Raw genomic sequence first — 22,279 nt, forward strand, 5'->3', positions numbered from 1 at the left:
CTTTAACAATCTTTCTTTTCACTTTCTTCTCTTATCCAAATAAAGCCTTAGCGAATGCTCATGTAAGTAATGTTTGAACAAGCATTGTTTCACATAGTATTCAAACTCAAAAGTCTAGATACTTCTAAATGATTTATACTAAAAAAAGTTCATTTGACTATTTAAACTCAATCATTTTTTTTTCAACCTTTGTCTTATATTTACGTCTTTTTGTTGAAAATACATCACTTCCCCCACACACTATCACACGTGAATTTTGTCCTAGCAAAAAGAAAAGGAGCATGAGTCTTGCAAGTAAAAGAGAGTTAGAGAGGCATTTGAGTCTATGAGTTTACTTTATTCACAAAACAGCAGGTATTAGAGAGAACAAGATATGACATAACACTACAAGACATAATTGTACTAGAGAGTCACAGAGATAATGTTTTTATATGAAAAATGTAAAAGGTATTTAAGTATTTTTTATAGTAAATATTGTGGAGAGAGAATATTTACGTATTAAAGATGAAGTATGTAGATTTATGTACTAATTCAATGAGTTAGTTTGTATACTTGCAATAAAACTAATCTATTGGTCGTGCATGATTGAGTTAAGAGATTAAGGAGTCAAGAAGTTAAAAATCTATGTCTGAATTTTAACAAAAAAATAAAAAATAATCAAACAACTTTCATGCTGACATTTTTAATTAAAAAAACCATAAATTGGGTTTGGCCCCACCAGTTGGTAAATGGTGATGATCATGATTTTATTTTATTTCCACATTCACCGGCGATAATGGAGACATAGATTTACCAAAGATAAGATTGATGTTGTTGTCTCATCACTATAAGCAAGCACACAACACAAACTATCATTTCTTTTCTTTTTTCAGGAACAACACAGCACAAACTAATCCTCTCACATTCCTGCTGTTCTAAATTATACGTAATTTTACTAAAAAAAAGTTGTTTTAAGTTATATGTTATTTTATAATATCAATTAATAATTAATGTTTATTTTTTCGTTATGTCATTTACTACTTATTATTTTATTCTTTTTCAATTTATTTAAGTTTATATTTTTCATACCATTAAAGAATTATATTTTTGTTATTTCAAAAACAAAAAATTGTATTTTTGTAAAAATACTAACTCGTTATTACTCTTTTCTATATAAGATTAATTGCATTTCTAAATATATTTTGAAATTCCTATAATGATATATAGTTTGGAACGGATAAAGTATAATAATACGTGTCATTATAAATATAAAAAAAAACTTAAAAAAGTGGTCATTTTATTAAGTATTTTACAACATTAAGAAACATTATTTTTTATATTTTTCTTACTTTTTATTAGTTTTAATTTTCCTCTAACCGACAATAATTATGATCTTTAAATCTAATAAACATTTCAAAATATTTTCACACTTGCTCATTTAAAAAAAAATCTCACACTTGTATCTAGGTTAAAGAGGATATGAGACATTCAGATTGTTTATACAGTGCTTAGATTTTAGATTTATCATATACCACCAAAATCTCATAAACGGTCATGTGTTTAAGACCGTGTTAAAATTCATTTTTTCTTTATAATTAAGTGTTTCTCGTATACTACATTCTGCTTCTTACCACTCAAACTAATCACATATATATGTACATGTTTTATTAACAAAGCAAATTTATTTTTTTTGGTACAAAACAAAGCAAATTAATTAAAAACTTTGTAATTGTGAATTTTATTTTTAACTATAAGGACCAAATATTGTATAAAATAAACAAATTTGACTCATAACTTTTAAGAAAAGTTGAGCCTATTAAACCATTATTATATATATCTTTTCAATCAATATATTCAATACAATCCAATCATTTTACCATTTCATAATTATGTTGACAAATAAATAACAATGAAACTAATTTTAACACAAAGAAGAAAGAAAACAAATCATTACAATACTAGTGTAGAAATCAAGTAGGTCACAAATACATTCATAGGAAAGAAAACATGAGGCACACTATAAATATCAAATATGCATCATAAAAAAACCAACGAGGAGATCCTGAATATTCATGTCTTTCACCATTTGAAATGGTTGGACTGGGGGCAATCCATATAGGAGGGTTAATGTTGTCTCCGGTATAAGGAGGCGAAGGGAACGAAGGAGATGGAATTGGAGGTGATGCTTCACAAGAAGTGTTTGTGTTGTTGTATTGGGGTGGAGGTATAGGAACACCATGGTTATGGTTATTCTCTAATGTACATGTTTGTGACAAGACCCCATCTATACCATGACATCGAATTGAAGATCCAGACACACATATGTTTGGGCTAATAATCTTTACATTGTTGACAACAAAATTCTTCCTACCATTGTTAGATATTCTCATTATGCAATTTGGCAATAAACTAGGAACGGTTGTGCCACTAGGAAATTGTTTCAAGGTGTCAAAGAGTAGAGGTGATGGAATTGAATGTCTTAACAAGAATTTAGAAACAGATTCTTCTTGAAGCGTCACATTTGCGAGCATTCGATCATTTGGCATTAAGAATGTCACGTTTCCTTCGAGTCTTGTGTCAGGTGGAGACATTTTGATTAACATTACAAATGTGAAGTAATTTGCTCTTTGCATCTCATCGGTGGCTGCAAGAAGGTCCCTTGCATGATCTTCTATTGAGACAATTGGTGAAATAAATTCCACCAGGATGAATACAACAAATAATAAGCTCATAATTTTCATGACTCAGTTTTTTCTGCAAGTTGTTTGATTTCTCTTCTCCTGGATAGGTTGGTTTTATCATGCAAATGTTATTAAGGATTTTGATAATTACAACAAGAAGGTGTTATTTTCGTGAGAACATGCAAATGTGGTTCTTTACCAACTATGCCTACACACTTCACGAATGATTAATAAACTAACACCAACTTGAGGTAATTCATTCCTACTAGCTTAAAAATTATACGCACATATACATCCAATCCATTGTAATTTTTTTTTTGAGAGGGTCCATTGTAATTTTTTTTAAGAGGGTCCAATGTAAACATGTTGTTGAAGAGAAAAAGGATTGAAAATAATATACGATTACATTGGTTCTTTTTATGATTTAAATTGTGGGTTGGATTGGATCGAGTGACCATATCACTTAGATTCACAAACACTCGTAAATTCGTTGATCGGCCAACTCGTTGAGGGGGTGAAATGTGATGATAGTCTCAAGCCACCTGTAACAGCCCGATTTTTAGCTAGATTTATTTTAATTACTTTTAATTGTGTTTGTGTGTGATTAATTGTGCTTGTGTGTATTTAATTGTCGTCGGGTGCATTTACATGGATTACCGTATTAGAGGGGTATTTTGGTCATTTGGCGGATAAGGGTAAAATGGTAATTTTGGTGAGAATCATTTTAATATTTAGTGAGAACCCTTATTTTACTAAGTTACTAGTGTAGTGATTAGTTTTTACCGTTAGTGACCGTTCATTATATTTTACCGTTGTTAGTAATTACCGTGGAGTGTATAGAAACTTTTGAATTGTGTTAGGATGGGTTAGGCCATTAGAATTTGGAATTGAGCCCATTAAGGGAGATAACATTAGGGTTGTCATAGGAAAATATCTTTCATTCACTTCACAAAACATTTTCCTAGAGAGAAGGAGAGGTAGAGAGAGAAAGAGTGAAGAGAAGAACAAGAGTGTTGGAGGGGAAGCTTGAGGAATCAAGTGGGTGACCTAGGAGCTGAAGTGAAGTTAGGATTAAGGATAATCAACTTCAAAGGTAAGGGGGTTAGTTATTATCATAATCATGTACAATCTTTGCATTTTCTCATGTTGTATGAAAATGGGTTGATGGACAATTGTTGTTAAATTCGTGCTCTTGCTGTAATGCTATTTTCTTGTGTTTGAATTGATGATTATGGTATGTTTATGGGTGGAATTACATGTTTCAAAGTATGTATAAATGTTAAGTTATGAACTTATGCTTAATTGATGAAATTTGATATGTTTTGATTGAAATGAGATGTGATTCATATTCCATTAATGTGGTTATTGTTAACTGATGCTATTGTAAGTGAATTATGATTTGGGTATACTTAATTGTGGATTGATGATGAGAAATAAATTGTTGTTGGTGGTTTTGTGAAATTTGTGAAGTTGAGTTAAGTGTTCATGTGAAGGACCAAAATGAACTTTTTGATATATATATGGTTGTTGACTGAAATTTTGTTATTGTTGGATGAATTCAACCTATGAGAATTTCTGTTTTCATGTTATGGTTATGTTAGTTGAGTCGTTTGGGAGAAAACGGATTTTTCGTGTGAAATGTCGATGTTTAAGCGTTTTCGCCAATAAGTGATTATGTGAGGTTTTGGAAAATGACTTTTGGGGATGGTTGAAACATGAAATTTTGATAGATTATGTTAGAGTCAAGTGTCAGGATCGTGTAGGTGAAAACGGCATCAAAATCCGATTAACGGTTTGCATTTTACGCGCGAAATGGTGAAAAACGCACTTTTTGGAAAAGCTGTAAGCGAACAGGCCAGAAGCATACTTCAGAAGCACACTTCAGAAGCAGCCTTCAGAAGCACACTTCAGAAGCACCCTTCAGAAGCGTACTTCAGAAGCACCCTTCAGAAGCGTACTTCAGAAGCATACTTCAGAAGCAGGCCAGAAGCTTCTCAAGAAGCGAAACTGCCAGTTCCAGCATTCCCTGTTTCGCGTTCTTGCGTCTTTTTCACCTATTTCTGTTTCGAATTGGCCTTTGGTGTAAACATGAAAGTTTTAGATAATTTTGTTAGCTTTCGAATGGCGTTGGTTTGAGGTCCAAATGATTTTTAGAACTTGAGTTATGATCAAATTACTACACATGGGTCATGTGGATTTTTGTGAAAACTTATCGTAACTTTTTCTTTAAGCCGTGAAACTTTTCCAAACTTGATATTGGGTTTAATGAAGTACTTAGAGTGAATAATTGAGTATGCATTTAGGTATTCGGGAATGTGAATGTGTTGATGGTTTAAGAAAATATTTTGAGTGGAGTAGAATCGGTGAAAACGAGTTTTGAGCTAAATGTCGTTTTGTCTTGGTTTTTCTCATACGAACTTAAGCTATCCTTTGAGCTAATTTCTAATAGTTTGTAAGTGGCTTAAGTCCTTGACTACATGACTGATTAAGATTGAATTGTAGGATTTCAAATTTGAATAAGTTACCTAAGTTTGAAAATTATCAATGTTGGCCGTTTGCCACATGATTTGAATTTTTGTCGGAAATGTTTCTTTAGCAAATTGTCTTGTGAGTTATTGAGATTATTCTTGTATGACTAAGTGAAGTTGTATGAATGAATGATTGTATTGAATATGATGTTTATCATGAGATGTGTATGCTATCTTACTTAGAATGTAAGGAATGCTTGAATGGTGAAACTATATGTGATAGTTGATGTTGAATGGTTATATGTTGGATATGATATTTGTCATGAGATGTTGTATGTTCTCTTACTTGGGATATGAGAATTGTTTGGAATGGTGAAACTATATGATATAGTTGATGTTGAATGACATTGTTGATTATTGATAATCATGTTGATGTGTGATGGTGAATACTATGATTTATTTGTGTGGGCATGTTTTCTTGATAATGCAATGTTGTGGAGATAATCAATATAATTGGGTGTCGTCCTATATATTGAGTTGAGATTGTGATTTGTTGTCGCATTATCGAGTTCTTACACATGTCCATGCATCATAGTCGTTGTTGCTGTAAAAGGGATGACTCTTTTACTTCGAGATTATTGTAAGGCAGAGGTGAGTCTTACATGCGATGTTGACTTGTCCATCGGAGGTGACGACCTTGTTGAGATTTGGTACCACATGCATTTATGTGTCCATAAGTGCATATCATAGCATGAGTCTTATGTGAAATATGTGATTGGTGATGAATTGAGATGAATGATTATTGATGATGTTCGTGATTGACGATTGTGAATGAATATTTGTGAATTGATAATTGTTCATGAATTATGATGTATATGATCGGTGATTGTTCATGATGTATATGATTGGTGATTGTTCATGATGTATATGATTAGTGATTGTTCATGATGTATATGATTGGTGATCGGGTATGAATAACTGTGAATTGATATTTATTTATGATACAAGTAATTGGTGATTGTTCATGAAATGTGATTAATGATTATTCATGATAAACGTGATTGGTGATTGTGAATGAATAATCGTAAATTGATAATTGTTCATATGATTGACGAATATTGATGTGAGATATCGGGGTGTGATGTAAGTATTAATGTGTAATTATTATTGATCAAGTCCATGATGTTTTAATTGAAATATTCATGTTAACTGTTATTTGGATTGTGATAATGTAATACTTACCCCCAGTGGCCAGTGGATCTGTTATGGACCGCCTGCCTATCTGTATGGATGGGTAGACGTTGTGCAGGTTTAGTTGCTTGGTGGATATCTGGAGCTTTCTCCGATATCGATGTTTAGAATTAGTCGGCTCTGATCTAGGCTTCGTTGTGTCGGTCTAGATTAGTTTATTTTGGATTTTGTTATGTTTGGAGATTACCCGTTGTTGGGATTTTTGAGATGCATCTATGTTGATGTAATTTATTTATTCATAACATGTATATTTGAATTTACTCTGGTTTATATTCCGCTACGACTGTTGAGGTTTATGTACATGTTTATTGGTTTTTGAATTTTGAATAAGACGTAATCTCTATTTCTTGAATAAATGTATTATTCGCATGTTTAATTGCTTTAATAGAAATAGGAGCGTTACACCACCTACACAAATTGAAGTTCCTCATTTTAGATGGTCTTTTTGCAAGGGCAAACAAAAATGGCTGATGTGTAACTCTTGAAATAGTTATGATATAAAAATCAAACTGTAAAGACCGTAAGACCTTAATAGAGGACAAAACTCTATTTAATACCGATGCATTATTAGTATTTGATTTGAACTTTAGACCTCTTGTTAAATTGGAAGAGATTCTTTACCATTTTATTTGAGCGCTTTTGGGTATTTGACATATATGTTTTCATTGACAATTTTAACCTCTTCTTGTTGATTCAGCAACACAAAATCGCGTATTCGGGCACTATGCGCGCATTTTGGTGGATATGGACTTGTCAAAGCAGCTTTTCAATGATGTAATGATTGAGAGGGAAGGCTACTCTTTTTCCATTGAAGTCACATACGAACGATTGCCTTCGTTTTGCACTCACTGTCGAAATATTGGTCACCAAATCACGAGTTGTCGGTGGCTGCAACCGGCTAAGGATACTCATGTGATTGATAAACAGAAAAAAAGCATAGTATCACAGAAGCAGGAGGTTCAAAAATGGCAGCCCAATGACAACCTGGACGGTATTGGTTCGTCAAGAGCTTTTCAGACACCAGAGGTTACTAACAATGAAACTGGTCACACAACACCGCAAGAAATCAATAACACCGCCACTGATCTTACAATGCCGCAAAAGGATGCTATGCCAATACAACAAGAGCTGGAAATCACAACCAGACAGGAGGTAAATGTTGAAAATGTTAATGATGTTATTCCGGTTTCTCAAGATGAAGTGCAGACAGACTTGCAGATGGACAAAGCGCCTTCAGACATGACATTCGAAAATGTCGACATCGGTATCAATCAAAAGATGCTGCCTTCAACATCTGTTCATGTTCTTGAGGAAATTATAGATGCAGAAGTCGCAACTCCACAGGAAAATGTAAGTGGTGACAATGCCGTTTCACATCAGTAGCCATCATTAGATGTTATGGCATTGGAACATTCAGCTAATGTGCAATCCAGACCAGCAGAGACAGAAGCTAATTCAAGTGCAGCAGCTAATGAGTTTACTGCTGATCAGGTGCGTGAAGTTTCAATTCAGTCCAAGGAAATCCAGGTTTCGAAAAATGTTCAAAATGACTTGGATTTATGGGCTCGCATTCGGGAGTAAGATCAACGTATGGCAGCCGAAGGATTCACGCAAGTTTTGTCTAAAAAACAGCAGCAAACATTGAAAAAGCAAGTTTTAGGGAAAGCTTCGTACAACACCCGTGCGAAGGGTTCAACTCCCCCTTCTCAATGAATTTCCTTTATTGGAACATCCACGGTATAGTATTGGAGTTTCGAAGTATGAGAATTTGCTTCAGGCTCAATGTATCATGGCAGAGTTGGTAGCTGGGGCATTTCTTCATTATTGAGAAATTGGCTTAGACTACTTCGGTAATAATAATGTTGATGATTGCACTCAATTCTATCAACCATGTGTTGGAAGAAGCAGAGCTATAACAGTACCAAAGCATATATGTGAAGAATTGGCTTGATGAACTTAAACATGTTGTTTGAAGCAGACCAAATTTCTACCGATGCAATGATAAATAAGCTGAAAACTCAATCTGATTTCTTGGGCTTGGTTTCAGCTTTAATGCAAAGCAAAAGAAAGAGTTGGGATTGGGAGAAGGTCCTAACGCTAGTAATGAAGGCTTAGTCAATAATATGGGTCATGAGATTCAGGGTTCTTTTTGGTTAGTCTCGCTACGGGCTGAGTTGCATATGGATTTCTTTCGAGATAGAATTGGTCTACCCGATTATAGATTTTCTTAGTCTTTTATTTTTTATTTTTTGGTTTCTCTTCTGCTTCCTTTTCTTTTTTATTTGAGGGTTTTGGCCTAGTCCCCCCTCTCCCTGTATATACTTTTTCCTTTTTTTTTTTTTTTTATTGAATTTAGAGTTTGGCAGGCATAGGACGGAGGCTTCCCGGGATGCCAACCCAGTTGGGATGTCGGTGTTGCCTCATGATGCCTGTCTCTCTCCCTGCTTAGCAAAAAAAAATAAAAAATTATTTACATTGATAATAATTAAATGGTCATGCTAACTTGTACTCTTATGACACATTTTAAACATTAATGTTATTCAATTAATGGTAAAAATTTATTGAAAAAAATTAATATTAAATATTTTAAGCAATAAATTAACACAATTTTCAAAACATAATTTCTATTAGTAAAATTCTTTACATGGGTCTTAAGGGCACATGTTAACATTTCCCATAATTAAATCTATAAAAAAAAAATGTAATGAGAGACATGAAAAATTAGAGTATTATTATTATTATTTTTAAAAAAAAGAAGTTTTAAATGCAACTTCTCCCCACCTATTTTCAAAAAAATGAAATTTCGGTTCCTTTATTTAAAAATTTAGTTTTTGACCTCATATTGAACATGGTTCCGAATTTTGATCCCCTATCCAATTTTTAAATATTTTTTATGTGATGTATTCATTTACTATATGACAACATTTATTATGTCACCCGAAATATTCATGTCAGTAAATATATGTCTAATAAACAATGCCATGTTATGATTGAGTATGACACACTATGAAAAAATTACATGAATCAAAATTTTGAAAAAAGTTTATTAGAAGTTCCAAACAAAGTCAGTCACACAAGAGAAAAAATGATTTTAAAAATAGAGAACCAAAACTTAATTTTAAAATAAGAAAATTAAAATGCATACAAGTCCAAAAAAAAGTCGGGTACCCAATCCATGAAATTGCTTAATCAATTAGAAAGGAAATAAATCAGAAATGTACCCGACCCAACAAACTAAATCGGAAATAAATCACTCGTACGTGTGACTCTAAAAGTAGTTATGATATTTGTCAAAATAAAAATAAAAAGTAGTTATGATATAAAAATCAAACTATTTATATGATTTGACATATATGTTTTTTTTGTTTGTGTAAATTGAATATCCTTTATACACTATTGCAAAGACCAATTCTTTGAGGCAGGTAAGATCTTTATGGATTACAAAATTCTATCTAACATTGTTGCATGTATGATGATGAATTTGAACATGAGACATATGATTTTATTGGGACAGGTTTTTTAACATTTTGTTCAAGTGCTCGTAAGCATTTGACACTTGTTTCGATTTAGTGTTTGAAAAATATTTACATTGATAATAATTAAATCCATAGAGAGAGAGAAAATATAATAGACATGAAAAAAATTAGAGTATTATATAAAAAAAAAAAGTTTAAATACACTTTTACTCTTCCCATTTTTTAAAAAAAATGGAAGTTTTGGTTTCCTTATTTTAAAAAATTCATTTTTTTCCTCCCATTTAACCACCGTTTCTTCTAAATTTTGATCCCTTACCCCATTTTTTAGCTTTTTTATGTACCTCTGAAAAAAGAAACTATTTCATTTGATGTGACATATTCATTTCTATGTCACTTCATAAAATAGATCTAATAAACAATGTCATAATTAAATAGGATGTGCCATAAAAAAATTACAGAGGATTAAAATTATGAAAGAAAAAGTTTATTAGAAGCCCTAAAAAAGTTAAATAAGAGAAAAAACAATTTTTTTTAAAAAGAGGACCAAAGCTTAATTTTTAAAAATAAGAAAATCAAAGAGGACCTAGGCTTAATTTTTTAAAATAAGAAAATCAAAATGCATATAAGAGTCCAAAAAAACTGGGTTCTCGACCCACCCCAACTGCATACTAGAAAGGAAATAAATTCGGACATTTACCCGACCCACCAAGGTAGCCCACCCACCCACCCAACGCGGATCTCTATAAAAACAGTGAGATAGAGAATTAGGGTTTCTCTGCTTGTTCCATTCCACCGCTGCCACTTCCATAGCTCACAGCTCCTTCGATCTCTGTAAAAATGGTACTCTTTCTCTCCTTCTCCATCGATTTTTCTTCTTACAACTTTCAATTTTTTAAGCTTCGTTTTCTACCATGTATATTTAGAATCACAGAAACGTTTGTTGTTGAACCCTTTATTCATTAACCCAGATTTGCAACTGTTATGTATATTTTTACTTCTCTATTTGTTATAAATCATCGTTTTAAGTTGAATATGTACTTTTTCTGCAGACTAAGAGAACTAAGAAGGCTGGCATCGTTGGCAAATATGGTATGTCTGAAATCTGATAACTTCTCTGATTTGGTCATTGTTATTTGTTTGTTGTTATGCTCTTCAATGTCGTTAATGATGTATACATGGGTTACTTTATGATGGAATGATTAGTGATCTATGTATTGTTCTTAAGATCCAGATAATTAATTGTATATTATTTATGAACATTATGATTTAATTTGATCCATGTCGCCCACTCCACTTAGTGGGATTAGCTGCTGCTGTTTTTGTATAGGTACCCGTTTGGATTGCTTTATTTTTTGAGCTTATGCAATTTTTTGAGTTTGTGGAAAACAAAACAGCTTATGCAAATAAATAAGATTTTATGCAAGGTTTGTTTATGTTAAAGCAGCTTATGAAGTTACAATTCTCATTAGTGAGAACTTGTAAATTAACATAAAAGCTTATTTATTTTCTTAAGCTATTTTTCATAAGCTAAAATATAAGCCAATCCAAACAGTCCCTAGGTAGTTGCATTCTAGGTGTTTTGATATTTTGGGGGAAAATTGATGATGTTCCTGAACTGTTATCCAATTCATGAATTGTATTTGTAGACCACTATTCCTTGTTGTACGTAAAATATATTTTGGATTTATTTTTAACTGTTCAAGGATATAGTTTATGAGAAGTTAATTTGTTTGTTTTGTTGTATTATATTAGGTACCCGTTATGGTGCTAGTTTGCGTAAGCAGATTAAAAAGATGGAAGTCAGTCAGCACAGCAAATTTTTCTGTGAATTTTGTGGAAAGGTAGGCCTTGTGTAATGTTGTATATCATCGGTCAAATATCTAAGTATTTAGTTTAGTAGGTTTAATCTAGCCTTTTCAAAATGCCAAGTTCTGATGATCAATTACTTGTTGCAGTATGCTGTGAAGAGAAAGGCTGTAGGGATATGGGGATGCAAGGATTGCGGTAAAGTAAAAGCAGGCGGAGCCTACACTTTGAAGTAATTTTTCTTATTCCTTTTCTCAATGTTTTATTTTTTTAAATCTGAAAGGCCAGCCTCATGACTTTGTTCTCATTATTATGACAGCACTGCAAGTGCTGTGACTGTTCGGAGCACCATCAGGAGGTTGAGGGAACAAACTGAAAGTTAAGCTATAAGCCTTTGCTTGTTGCTAGCTTCTTTAAATTAAGTTTAGCTGATTTTGCAGAGAACTACATTCTGTGTACTCAAGTTAAACTTCTATTTTGAGTTCTATCTGTGATAATTTTGATATTAATAGTTTGCTACTCTTCATGTTAGAGCAAGTACCTTTGTTGTTTCCTCTCATTATCTACAAACAACTAATAGTTTCTTTTGATGTTTGTCGATCTAAAGATTAGTTGCCTAGTGTTTTTCTTGTGTTGTCAGGCTTGTTTTTATTCGTGATTCTGTTGAGGCCATGGTAGCATTATAATATTTTGGCCTTTAAATTATAGAATGCACAAAGATTTTACCTTCATTGTGAAGGTTTAAAGTATTACCGCTTACTGGAACGATTTTGAAGGCTTAAAGTATTACTGCTTAGAAGAATAATCGTGGTTCTGGTTTGATCTTTTTGATTATATGACATGTAGCTCTGCTTAATCAATTTAATTCTAACTTGCGTGTGCATTAGATTGGATTAGACGTTTATTCATATTGTTTAAGGTGTACCAATTTGTTTGTCTTTAAAGTTAACTTTCTTTCTAAACAAGTTTATTACTAAAAAGGTTGAATTGAATGTGGTTTGTTTCATTTTTACTTGATTTATTAGGAGTAACTTTCCCTAGAATACAAGGATGGGAGTTTTATTTGTAGGCAATTTAAAGAAACGTTTTATCCCACTCTATGGAATTTGTTTTCTATTCTCATGAATTTTTATGTCCAGGAATATAATTTAATAAAAACTCAGATTCCGAGAAGTTTTTCAATATAGAAGCAAATACTAATCTCATTTTCTTGAATTTCCAATGTATATTGAGTCGCAAACTGTTGGGGTTATTTCCTATCATGTGCGATTCAAATTATAGACTAAGTCTAGGGGTGTTCAACTTCAAGTTTAGATCTTGAAGTAAAATCACGGTTGATTGCCATGAATGCGTGTTTGTTGTATTCGAACCCTAAACATGAACGTGTGCTACGGACTCTAAACCAAACATAGGCTATGTTTATTGTGTTTGGTTTTAAGTTAGGATGCATTAGAAGTGTTTTTCAAGCGACAGAAATAATTTCAACTCTAAATTTTATGTTTTTCATTTTTTTGTGGGAAATCAATTTTGGTGAGTAAAAACAATTCTATTTGAAGCTAATATTTGCAACTATTCTATCTTTACAAACTTCTGACATGTTTTTTCAGTTAAGTGATGCATCCAAATATGCATATTTTCTCAACCCCATTAAGTTGCACCCTCAAATTTGCACTAAGCACCCATGTCTTTACAAACACACCACCGCCATGATACCTTGGATTGTCGTATGTGCCAACTGAACGACTGAACGAACACATGAACAATTGCAACATTTGATTAGACATTTTTGTTTCCAGATTATTTATGGAGTGAAGAAGATGACCGCTAGTACAAATTGTTTTTTATGGGAAATATTAGTAATTGTTGTTTAAATTTTCTTCAAGAAAAAAAAAAGTAATTGTTGTTTAAATAAATGTTAGTGTTGTAACAAAAAAAAATGTTAGTGGCATCGCTAATTAATTTTCTTTTTTTTTTAAGCAATATTCCTATACTTCCTCGAATTTCTCTTGGTAAATCCGTGAGGAATAACCCATTTTGTCAGATTTATTATACTTGTCCATTACCAAAAAAAGATTTATAATTGTCCCATTTTTTTTGTTGCATATCGCGTTCGTTCTTCACCATTCAGGTATTTTCTTTCTTTTTTTGAATCTAGTTGATGATTGAATCTTTTCTGTGTTGCTTAGAATTTTCTTGGATTTGAGAAATTAGGGCTTAAAACTTTTTAATTGAGGACAACGACAGATTTTGAGAAATTAAACTATCAATCACACTGAAGTTCTAATCTGTTCTGTGATGGTTGGAAGTATTCAAATCTTCTCGGATTTTTGTTTAAGCCTGTTTGAGGGATTTGGTTTAACACCTTTGAATCTATGTTTGAGGGATGTTTCCGGCACGATATTGACACATCAGTGTTTCGTATCTTATCTTTGAATTGTCCTTTTTTAAGGTTGTTATAGATTTCCAAAAATTTAGTTTGTTATGATGAAATCAAAACCTCAATCACAATTATTATTATGATTATTATTATCAAATTAAGTTTCTCAGTCCATCATGCATGATTTAGATTTTGCCTTTTTTGGTGGTGGCCGCTGGGTGGGGGGTTTGAATCCCGAACCTTGCTTGTATTATGCATTGTCCATATGAGCTAAGTTCACGAGGATATTTAGATTTTGACTTTAAAACCATGTGAAGATACAATTCTTTTTGCTTTAATGTTTTAAGAAAATGCTAGGTCTTGATTTAGTGTTAATATTTATGTTTATCTTGCTATATATTTTTTTTCTTCTATTTATGGTTATATATATCTTGCTATTGTTGCTAGACTTTGAGCCCATTTCATTCTCTCCTCAATCATCACGTCGTAAATGGGTAACTCAATTCACCTCTTTTTCATTTTATAAACCAATTGTATTTTTTTGTTATGTTTTGTCCGTGTCCGTCTTCATTATGTTTTTGGCTTTTTGGCGGTTTCTTATTTGATCAAAACAACAAACAGAAGTTGCTAAGAAGCAAAAAGTAGATAGCATAGAGGAAAATTCTCATGTGACAACCAACCCGTTTCTTGATGAGATGCAAGAAGTAGAAAGTAAGTTTTACTCAACACTGTATTAATATATTCTTTGTGGTTGAATTAATTTGCATCTCGTCCATTTGTTATGATTTAGATTTTGACGGTAAAACCATGGGAAGATGCAATTATTTTGTGAAAATGCTAGCTCTTGATTGAGTGTTAATATGCACATAAGTTGATTTTTTTGGCTGTTATATTTGTCTTCTATTATGTTTTTGCCTTGTCTTTTTCTTTTTTAACTTTCAGCCATATTGAAATATCCTCACCTTTGGGTTTCTTATTTGATCAAAACATTAAATAAAAAGAGGTAGCGACGAAGCCCCATTCAAAAGACAAAATAGAAGAAGTTGCTGAGCCAGAAGTAGAGAGCTCAGATGATTCCGATGATCGTCTTAGTGATCCGATATGGTGGGATGGTTCTTCGTTGGGTTGATATGAGTACTTATGAGGAATGGCGGTTGAATGAATGTTATGATGAATGGGGCGAAGATGAAGACTGGATCGACAATGATGAGGCAAGTTTTTCTGGACATCTCAACAAAGCATGTGGCCTTACAGCAATGATTTTGATATTCACAAATTTAGTTTCTATGTGCATATATGAATTCTTTATTATCAATCACTAAACCTGCAGGATGAGTTATTGTTATGACGAAAGGTGGGATAAATGTTTTCACGTTGGTAAGCTCCCAGGGGAAGATTAAAGACATGGGAAAAAGAATGAGGACTGAGAGTAAGAGAAAGAGAAGCATTTTTTAAAGTAGTTTTGATTATAGTTTTGAATCATGTGTGTTGGTGGGTTTTTGTTATGTGTAACTTATGTTGCCTGAAAACTGTGTTATTGTCTGTCTAAATTTCTTTTTTGAATTTTTTTTTGGAGATTAAAATCAATTCTATTTGAAGCTAATAAGTTATCACTTGAAAAACACTTCTAATGCATCTAAACTTAAAACCAAACACCCTATACTTAGTCTATGTATGGTTTCAGTTTCAGGTTCGTAAACAACAAACACACGTTCATGGCCATCAATCGTGATTTAGCTCACTTTTATATGAATGTATCAAAAAACAAACCACTTTACCTACAACTCATTTTTAGTTAGATTAAATTCTACAGAACCAATTTACTTCGAATCGGTTTTTGTCAAATCTCAACCAAACATACACAGGTTCACTAATATACCACATGAATTGAGACAATTTTACATTTTTCTGCAGCTTAAAGATTATATATATCTTCCGAATGTAGAAAATATTTAGTTAGTAAGAAGATTGGAAAGTTAGTAGTAATCACATAGCAATGAGGCTACCCAGCATGGGGTAGGTTATCGCCCATATCAATTTATACGATGAATGATACGTAAGGAAGACATGAGATTGTTTGAAAGCACTTAGAACATCAGACTGTTGCTTAAAAAAATAGTAAAGGTGTCTACGAAAGTAATGTAATAGTTGTAGCTATGAGAGAAAGTGAAAGGTGAGAGAATCCAAAGATCACAATTCACAATGAATGGCTTCAAAGGGTTGATTATAAGACTAAGTGAGGATAATATTGCTGTCCCACTTTGATTTTTGCTTAAAAACGCATGAAAATTACATATTTAACTCCACATTAAATTATTCAATATTCAATTAAAATATAATTTACATTTTATGTTATATTTTAAAATATATTAATCTCATTGAACAAGTTGATAATTACTAATATTGAATTATTATAAAATATGACAAAAGCATCTATATTATTATATTTTTCAAAGCAATATGAGTTTTCAAAGCATCTATATTATTATTGTATGTGTTGTACACGGAATATTCTAAATTAAATAAAAATTCATATTTTTTTTTTTGAAAGGAATATTTTGAAAGGATTTATAAATATTCCTAAATTAAATAAAAATAAACCCGTACAATGCACTTGTATTGTATTTGTATCTTGTACTAACACAATGGAAGATGCAAATTAGTCTTTAACGCTAAATATTTAGACCGAATTATTAATAATAAAATGAATTAAACAATATTAACTTTTTCTGAGGCATTATACAAAAGTAACTTAAAAAAGGGGCAGAATTACAAACCCTAAAAGCAAAACTGAAAGGGTGATTGTATTATACACGCACAAACACAACATCGCTCGCTACACAAATTGAATACAAAGAACTATTGTTGGCCGGTTGGTGACGAAAGCGCAAGGCTTACACAGAAAGACACAATGGCAATCGACACACAAATTGAATTCAAAGAACTATTGTTTCTGGTTTGTAACCAAAGCTCAAGGCTTACACTACCAGTTGATATCAACATCAATTATTGTCACTCACATGCAAAGACACAATGGCGATTGACGCACAAATGAATTCGAAGAACTACTGTTGGCCCGATGGTGATGGAAGCGCAAGGCTTACACTGGTAGTTGATCTCAACATCAGTTATTGTCAAATACTCCATCAATTTGAAATTTTGGTACGATTTGGTTGATCAGATATGTTTTTCTTTACACCATTGAAGTTTATACTGTTTTTTTTTTTTTTTTTTTAATATATAATTCTCTATTCAGTATCGTGCAAACAAAAAGTAAATATGCAATGATACATATGTCATATCAACAAAACTTAAATAGATATGGCATATGTTTTCCCTCAAAAAAAAAAAAAAAAGATATGGGCATATGTTTATCAGGAGTTTCCAATCCCCGTGGTACAAAATACTGTGTATCACTCACAGTGTAACTCAATCATGTAGATAAGATGCAGACTTGTCTAGCCTTTATTTATTTTTGTGATTAGAGTGTTTTATATCCACTGACACAATTGAATATAATCTGCATTAAATTATTGAGATATATAAAATCATGCAATATCTTTCATATCTTGTATGTTTTAAAAACCAGACCCTATACTATATTAAACCAGCGGGACCTCCAAGTCATGATTCAATCGATTGAAATTCATAGATAAATACTAACTCCTAAAAATCTGTTTTTGACCAAAAACAAACTAGTTGAACCAACAGCGGCTCAATCCAATTATTGTAGACTAAGAACTGACTGCAGTTGAACCAAGAGGCAGATCAGTTCAGTTCTGAAAACACTGAGAAACTAATTTGGCTCAATCTAACATATCCTTTTGGTTCACAAATCAGTAACCACAAAACAAATGTATCTGATTGACAGACTCAAAGGTATGTTGTATTTGTGTCCCGTATAATCAACACTAACGTTGGATAGACAAGTTTAACATCAAAGCAAGTGAACCTATAAAATCAGCAAATTGTCTGAATCTATTAAGATCAAATCCACAAATTCAACTTAAAACGGAAATCAGATAATGGAATAAAACAATATCGAAATAGCAGATATATGTAATCAGAGACAAAAAACATTACGGAAATTGCCAAATACAATTTGTAACAAGACATTAAAAAGTGTCGTCAAGTACCTAAGCACTTGCTCATTGAATTTGAAGCTGAAAGTGAAACTAGGCACTTGCTTCACATGTCTGCATATATTTCTTTACAACACGCTCCTAAAACAAGTAAAACGGATGTCTATATTTTACTGGTTTGAAAAGGTTTTGATCCGCTGAATGCTGCAAGGAGTACTACAACAGAAGAGTTGAATGAGATTCGGGCAGCCTCTTACTTTCATGAAAGCTTAAACTTCCGGCTTCATGGCTTGTGAAGTTTGAACCCAAAAACTCTTGGAACGTAGCCCTGAGCTGGTTTCTGCGGCTTCAGTTGTCCATATGTCATCAAGAAGAGGTGTGGAAATGTTGTTCCAAAATAAGCTCCATCAATGTCTAGACAGAGTCAAGGAAGTTTTAGAAGTATTGCATACAGTGTTCAACCAACAATTCTAACCACAATTATATAACCAGAACATGAATATCATAAAACCATCCCTATGTTAATATAAATATCATGATTAAAAAACTATAGAATTGATACTAAGCAAACAAATTAATAAAATAATTTCTGAAATCAAGCTTAAAAACAATGGCCAAAATTAATAACATTAGTGTGCGATAGAGAAAGACAATGGAATCGATACTGAACAAACAAATTAATAAAATAATATCTGAAATTAAGCTAAAAAACAATGGCCAAACTTCTTTACATTAGAGCGTGATAGAGATAAAAAAACAGAAGGATGTCTTCCAAAAAATTTACAATTCCAAAAAACTGGTCACTTTTCAGCTACATTTTATAATCACAAAACACAAGCATCCCAAAGTTTTCAGAAACTGCCATTCACTTGAGGTTACAACAACTAGAAATACGGTAGCAGATATAGTTTTCTGAAAGAAGGAAAAATGAAATTGTTTTCATAAAGTCAACAAACACTTTTCAGAGGTATAAAACATTCATTGTATGGATTTAATTTTTAGTATACCATTATGGAGCAGCAAAGTGTTGTCTGCATTAACAACTTGCCCAAGCACAAGAAATATTTTCACCAAAATTCATTGAGTTTGTAGAGTTCAAAGATATGGTTAACCATGTCCAGGGAGCAGTTTATAACCCACATGCAAATCATTTTTTTCTTTCCATACCAAATACTAGCTGGCATATATTATGTAAGAGAGACTAAAAATACCTATACCTAAAGGTCACACCCTACAAACACACTACTTAATTACTTATGTAACAAACTATCAAATGAAACTCAAAAGCAAGGAAAAAAAAAAGAGGCACAAGAGAATAATATAGCTTGAGTGACATAGTGATGCATATCTACATAAGCTAAAATCCATGACAAAATAAAATTCAATATTGATATGTCATAAGGATACTGCCTTGATACTTGGACCGAGGATAATAAAGATCTTCACACCTAGGGCAATATATTTTCACAGTACTTGACCTAGGAATGTCCGACTGACCAACTGGAAGACAAGGTTGTCCAGAGCAGTAAACTCTTGGGCATCTACCAAAGTCATAGTTCTTGTACTTGTCAAGCTGCAAAAAGTTGCAATGTTGTTAACAATGCCGATCTCCTGGATGGTAAAGCTTGAAGAGAGCGATAAGCGACTATGAAATCTTACCATAGCAGCCATTCCTTTGCTTGTCAATATGTATCGCGCATGAATCATACCATAAAGCATCTCTGCTGCCGATTCAATTAACTCGTTTTGTTCCTCTGTGAACATATCACCTATGAATTCCAATTAAACCATAGAAGCAGTTGTACAATAAAAAAAATAACTGAAAAGGCAAACAGAGCTACAGACACACATAATATGAATTCAGCTTCAAGAGTTATATTTTTCACACCAAATCAGAATCAAAGTGAAGTATCACAAAAGATGAGCAATCAAAACACTATCATTCCATGCTTGTACAATAAATCCAACAAAATATGAAGGAAAGCTCACCATGAGAGGATTCAACATCCAAAATCAAATCAAGAGCATAATCATAGTAAGGCACTTGGCTGCTCAATCCACAAAGGTTGAAGTCATCTTGGATGTAATCATCATCAACCTCACAAAAGAACTCATTTCCTCTGAGATTGCAGAACCATGAGATCCAAGATGTGTCCTCTCCATCAGAACCACTCACATCTGACTCTTCACTGTCTGTTTCAGACTCCTCTGCAACCAACACATAAATGTAAAACTAAGTTAGCTCATTAATGCAATTCTCATAAATGTATACACTCAGTACCCTCAATCTCTCTCATATTGTAAGCACTAGCGACATTTTTGCAAATAATATCATACTCTCAGTTACTTACTAGCAACTATTGTCAAAAAAATATCCTTTATTTGAAAGGGAAAGAGATAAAAGGCAGAAACAGCATAAGAAACACTAAAAGATATAAAGGAGAGAAAAGACAGAACATGGACAAATATTTTCCTGGAGCATACAAGGTGATAAAATTGCAAATATCATATAATTTTTTATTTTTTTTGAATGGCAAAGTATAAAATCTATAAAGAAATAAACAAGGTTACAGAGAGTTTAGAGGGGAATCCCAGAGTACAAGAAGTACTCTAAAGTCTAAACAAAAACATTAACGGTACAAGGAAAACAATACAACACCAGTAAAGACAAAAATCACCAGAACAAGCTGCCAAACCCCCAACTCCAAACCCAAGGAAAGCATCAGAAACAGATCACCCCCCAGCTTAACGAGACAGAGACACCCAATCAGCCCCCAAGGCCATACCGTCCTCAAAGAACATCCCCCAAAAGCCTCTATCGGTGCCAGCACAACGTTGGTTCTACATTCTACCTGTAGTAGGAATGGGAAAGCCCAGAATGCTTCCCGGAGAACCATTTCAACGAGGTGCTTTTGGTCTTACCCACCAGTTGGTGTTCAGTGATTAGATTAAGTCATTCCGAGAGACCTCCAGTTCGACCACACAACAACATGCCAAACCAAAAGCCAACCTGACCTACCCCTCCTCCCTGATTTCCATCTAAGGTTCAATTTGCACAAATTGGGTTCTAAAACTCCTTTCTAGTTCCATACTTTATAGTACATTATAGCATCACACAAAAAAAATAATTGGGTCCTTGACGAAGTGGCAAACTCGTATTTTACAACTTCGAGGTCCCGGGTGAGGATATCCAGTCTAGCAAGTTAGGTCTCACAAACACACAAATATTCCACTAGTCTAAAACATGAATCAATCACCTAAATTAATCAAACTGAATTAACCAACAACCATCTAAATCCCAATTCAATCATATTAGGGTACAATAAATCACAAAAGTATACGACAAACAAAAATTCCCAAAAAAAAAAAAAACACAAAATTAGGTCATAAAAAAAGAGGGCAAATTGAAACAATATAAAACGAAATTAAAGATTTTGAATACGGAAACATAAAGAATAGTTTTGGATAAGAAATGGGTACCAGAGATATTGGCAGTTTTGGAGGATCGTTGAAGAAGAGGATCCTTGATGGTATTGGTTTCTCTCTCTTTGTTGCTTTTGCCATTGATGGGACGCGAAGTTGAAGGAGAAGATCGTTCAAGCTGCTTATCGAGAACATCGTTGATTCGCTTTCGATCCTCCGATTTGGAGGCAGAACCACCACGACCTTTGTACATTTTTTCTTCGAATTTGATTGAAACCCTAATTTTGACCAAAAATCAATTATATCATGATATGATATATCCTTCTACCTTAGCTGGGAAAATGCCTTTCGGCTATTTTCCTTTTGGTTGTAGATTTGAGACACAAAGTGTGCTAGGGTTTTTGTTTTTGATGAGGGACCCAATTTTACCTACAATAAACAAAACACAATTGCAATTTACAACAAAAATAATACACTCTATTTGCTAATTCTCAACTTAAGCAAAGGTAGTAGGGTTGTCACATGTCACATTCAACTCCACTCATTTAATTCAATACAAAAAAATAATATAAAAAATAATATGGTGCTAAAATGGAAATAGTTGGACAATACGGTGTTACCTCGTTAGTTGTGTCATTGCCCAAAAAAATTAGAGAAATGATATTTGAACATTTATTTGGTGATAACTTTTATGACAACTTTCTCTCTCATACTCACATTATTTTTCACTTTATCT

The 22,279-nt window shown here is 32.8% G+C and overlaps 3 protein-coding genes across 4 annotated transcripts; 1 reads left to right on the forward strand and 2 right to left on the reverse strand.

Annotated features, from left to right (window-relative positions):
* Positions 1–1,832: 1,832 nt before the first annotated feature.
* Positions 1,833–2,823, reverse strand: LOC25493575 (FAS1 domain-containing protein SELMODRAFT_448915). The gene has a single exon (XM_013602108.3). It carries the CDS (start codon positions 2,718–2,720, stop codon positions 1,971–1,973), a length of 750 nt encoding a protein of 249 aa, XP_013457562.2. The 5' UTR covers positions 2,721–2,823; the 3' UTR covers positions 1,833–1,970.
* A 7,738-nt stretch (positions 2,824–10,561) lies between these two features.
* Positions 10,562–12,281, forward strand: LOC25493576 (60S ribosomal protein L37a). The gene is made up of 5 exons (XM_013602109.3): positions 10,562–10,695; positions 10,905–10,944; positions 11,608–11,696; positions 11,811–11,893; positions 11,981–12,281. Exons 1-5 carry the CDS (start codon positions 10,693–10,695, stop codon positions 12,042–12,044), a joined length of 279 nt encoding a protein of 92 aa, XP_013457563.1. The 5' UTR covers positions 10,562–10,692; the 3' UTR covers positions 12,045–12,281.
* A 5,783-nt stretch (positions 12,282–18,064) lies between these two features.
* Positions 18,065–22,014, reverse strand: LOC25493577 (casein kinase II subunit beta-1). Of its 2 annotated transcripts, none has more exons than XM_013602110.3 (5): positions 21,601–22,014; positions 20,110–20,328; positions 19,780–19,874; positions 19,528–19,693; positions 18,065–18,534 (listed from the first exon to the last, which is right to left on the reverse strand). In XM_013602110.3, exons 1-5 carry the CDS (start codon positions 21,794–21,796, stop codon positions 18,404–18,406), a joined length of 807 nt encoding a protein of 268 aa, XP_013457564.1. In that variant the 5' UTR covers positions 21,797–22,014; the 3' UTR covers positions 18,065–18,403. The 2 variants fall into 2 exon arrangements, with proteins under 2 accessions (XP_013457564.1, XP_013457565.1); XM_013602111.3 differs by having other exon boundaries at positions 19,780–19,889.
* Between the last annotated feature and the right edge of the window lie 265 nt (positions 22,015–22,279).

The sequence above is a fragment of the Medicago truncatula genome, chromosome 4, assembly GCF_003473485.1.
Source record: "Medicago truncatula cultivar Jemalong A17 chromosome 4, MtrunA17r5.0-ANR, whole genome shotgun sequence".
Taxonomy (NCBI): Eukaryota; Viridiplantae; Streptophyta; class Magnoliopsida; order Fabales; family Fabaceae; genus Medicago; species Medicago truncatula.

Coding starts and splice junctions, on each gene's coding strand:
- LOC25493577 (XM_013602111.3), bottom strand. CDS start 21,796: ATGTACAAAGGTCGTGGTGGTTCTGCCTCCAAATCGGAGGATCGAAAG. Junction 20,329..21,600: donor CAAAACTGCCAATATCTCTG/GTACCCATTTCT, acceptor TGTTGGTTGCAG/AGGAGTCTGAAACAGACAGT. Junction 19,890..20,109: donor GGATGTTGAATCCTCTCATG/GTGAGCTTTCCT, acceptor TGGAATTCATAG/GTGATATGTTCACAGAGGAA.
- LOC25493576 (XM_013602109.3), top strand. Junction 10,945..11,607: donor TGGCATCGTTGGCAAATATG/GTATGTCTGAAA, acceptor GTATTATATTAG/GTACCCGTTATGGTGCTAGT. Junction 11,697..11,810: donor TCTGTGAATTTTGTGGAAAG/GTAGGCCTTGTG, acceptor TACTTGTTGCAG/TATGCTGTGAAGAGAAAGGC.
- LOC25493575 (XM_013602108.3), bottom strand. CDS start 2,720: ATGAAAATTATGAGCTTATTATTTGTTGTATTCATCCTGGTGGAATTT.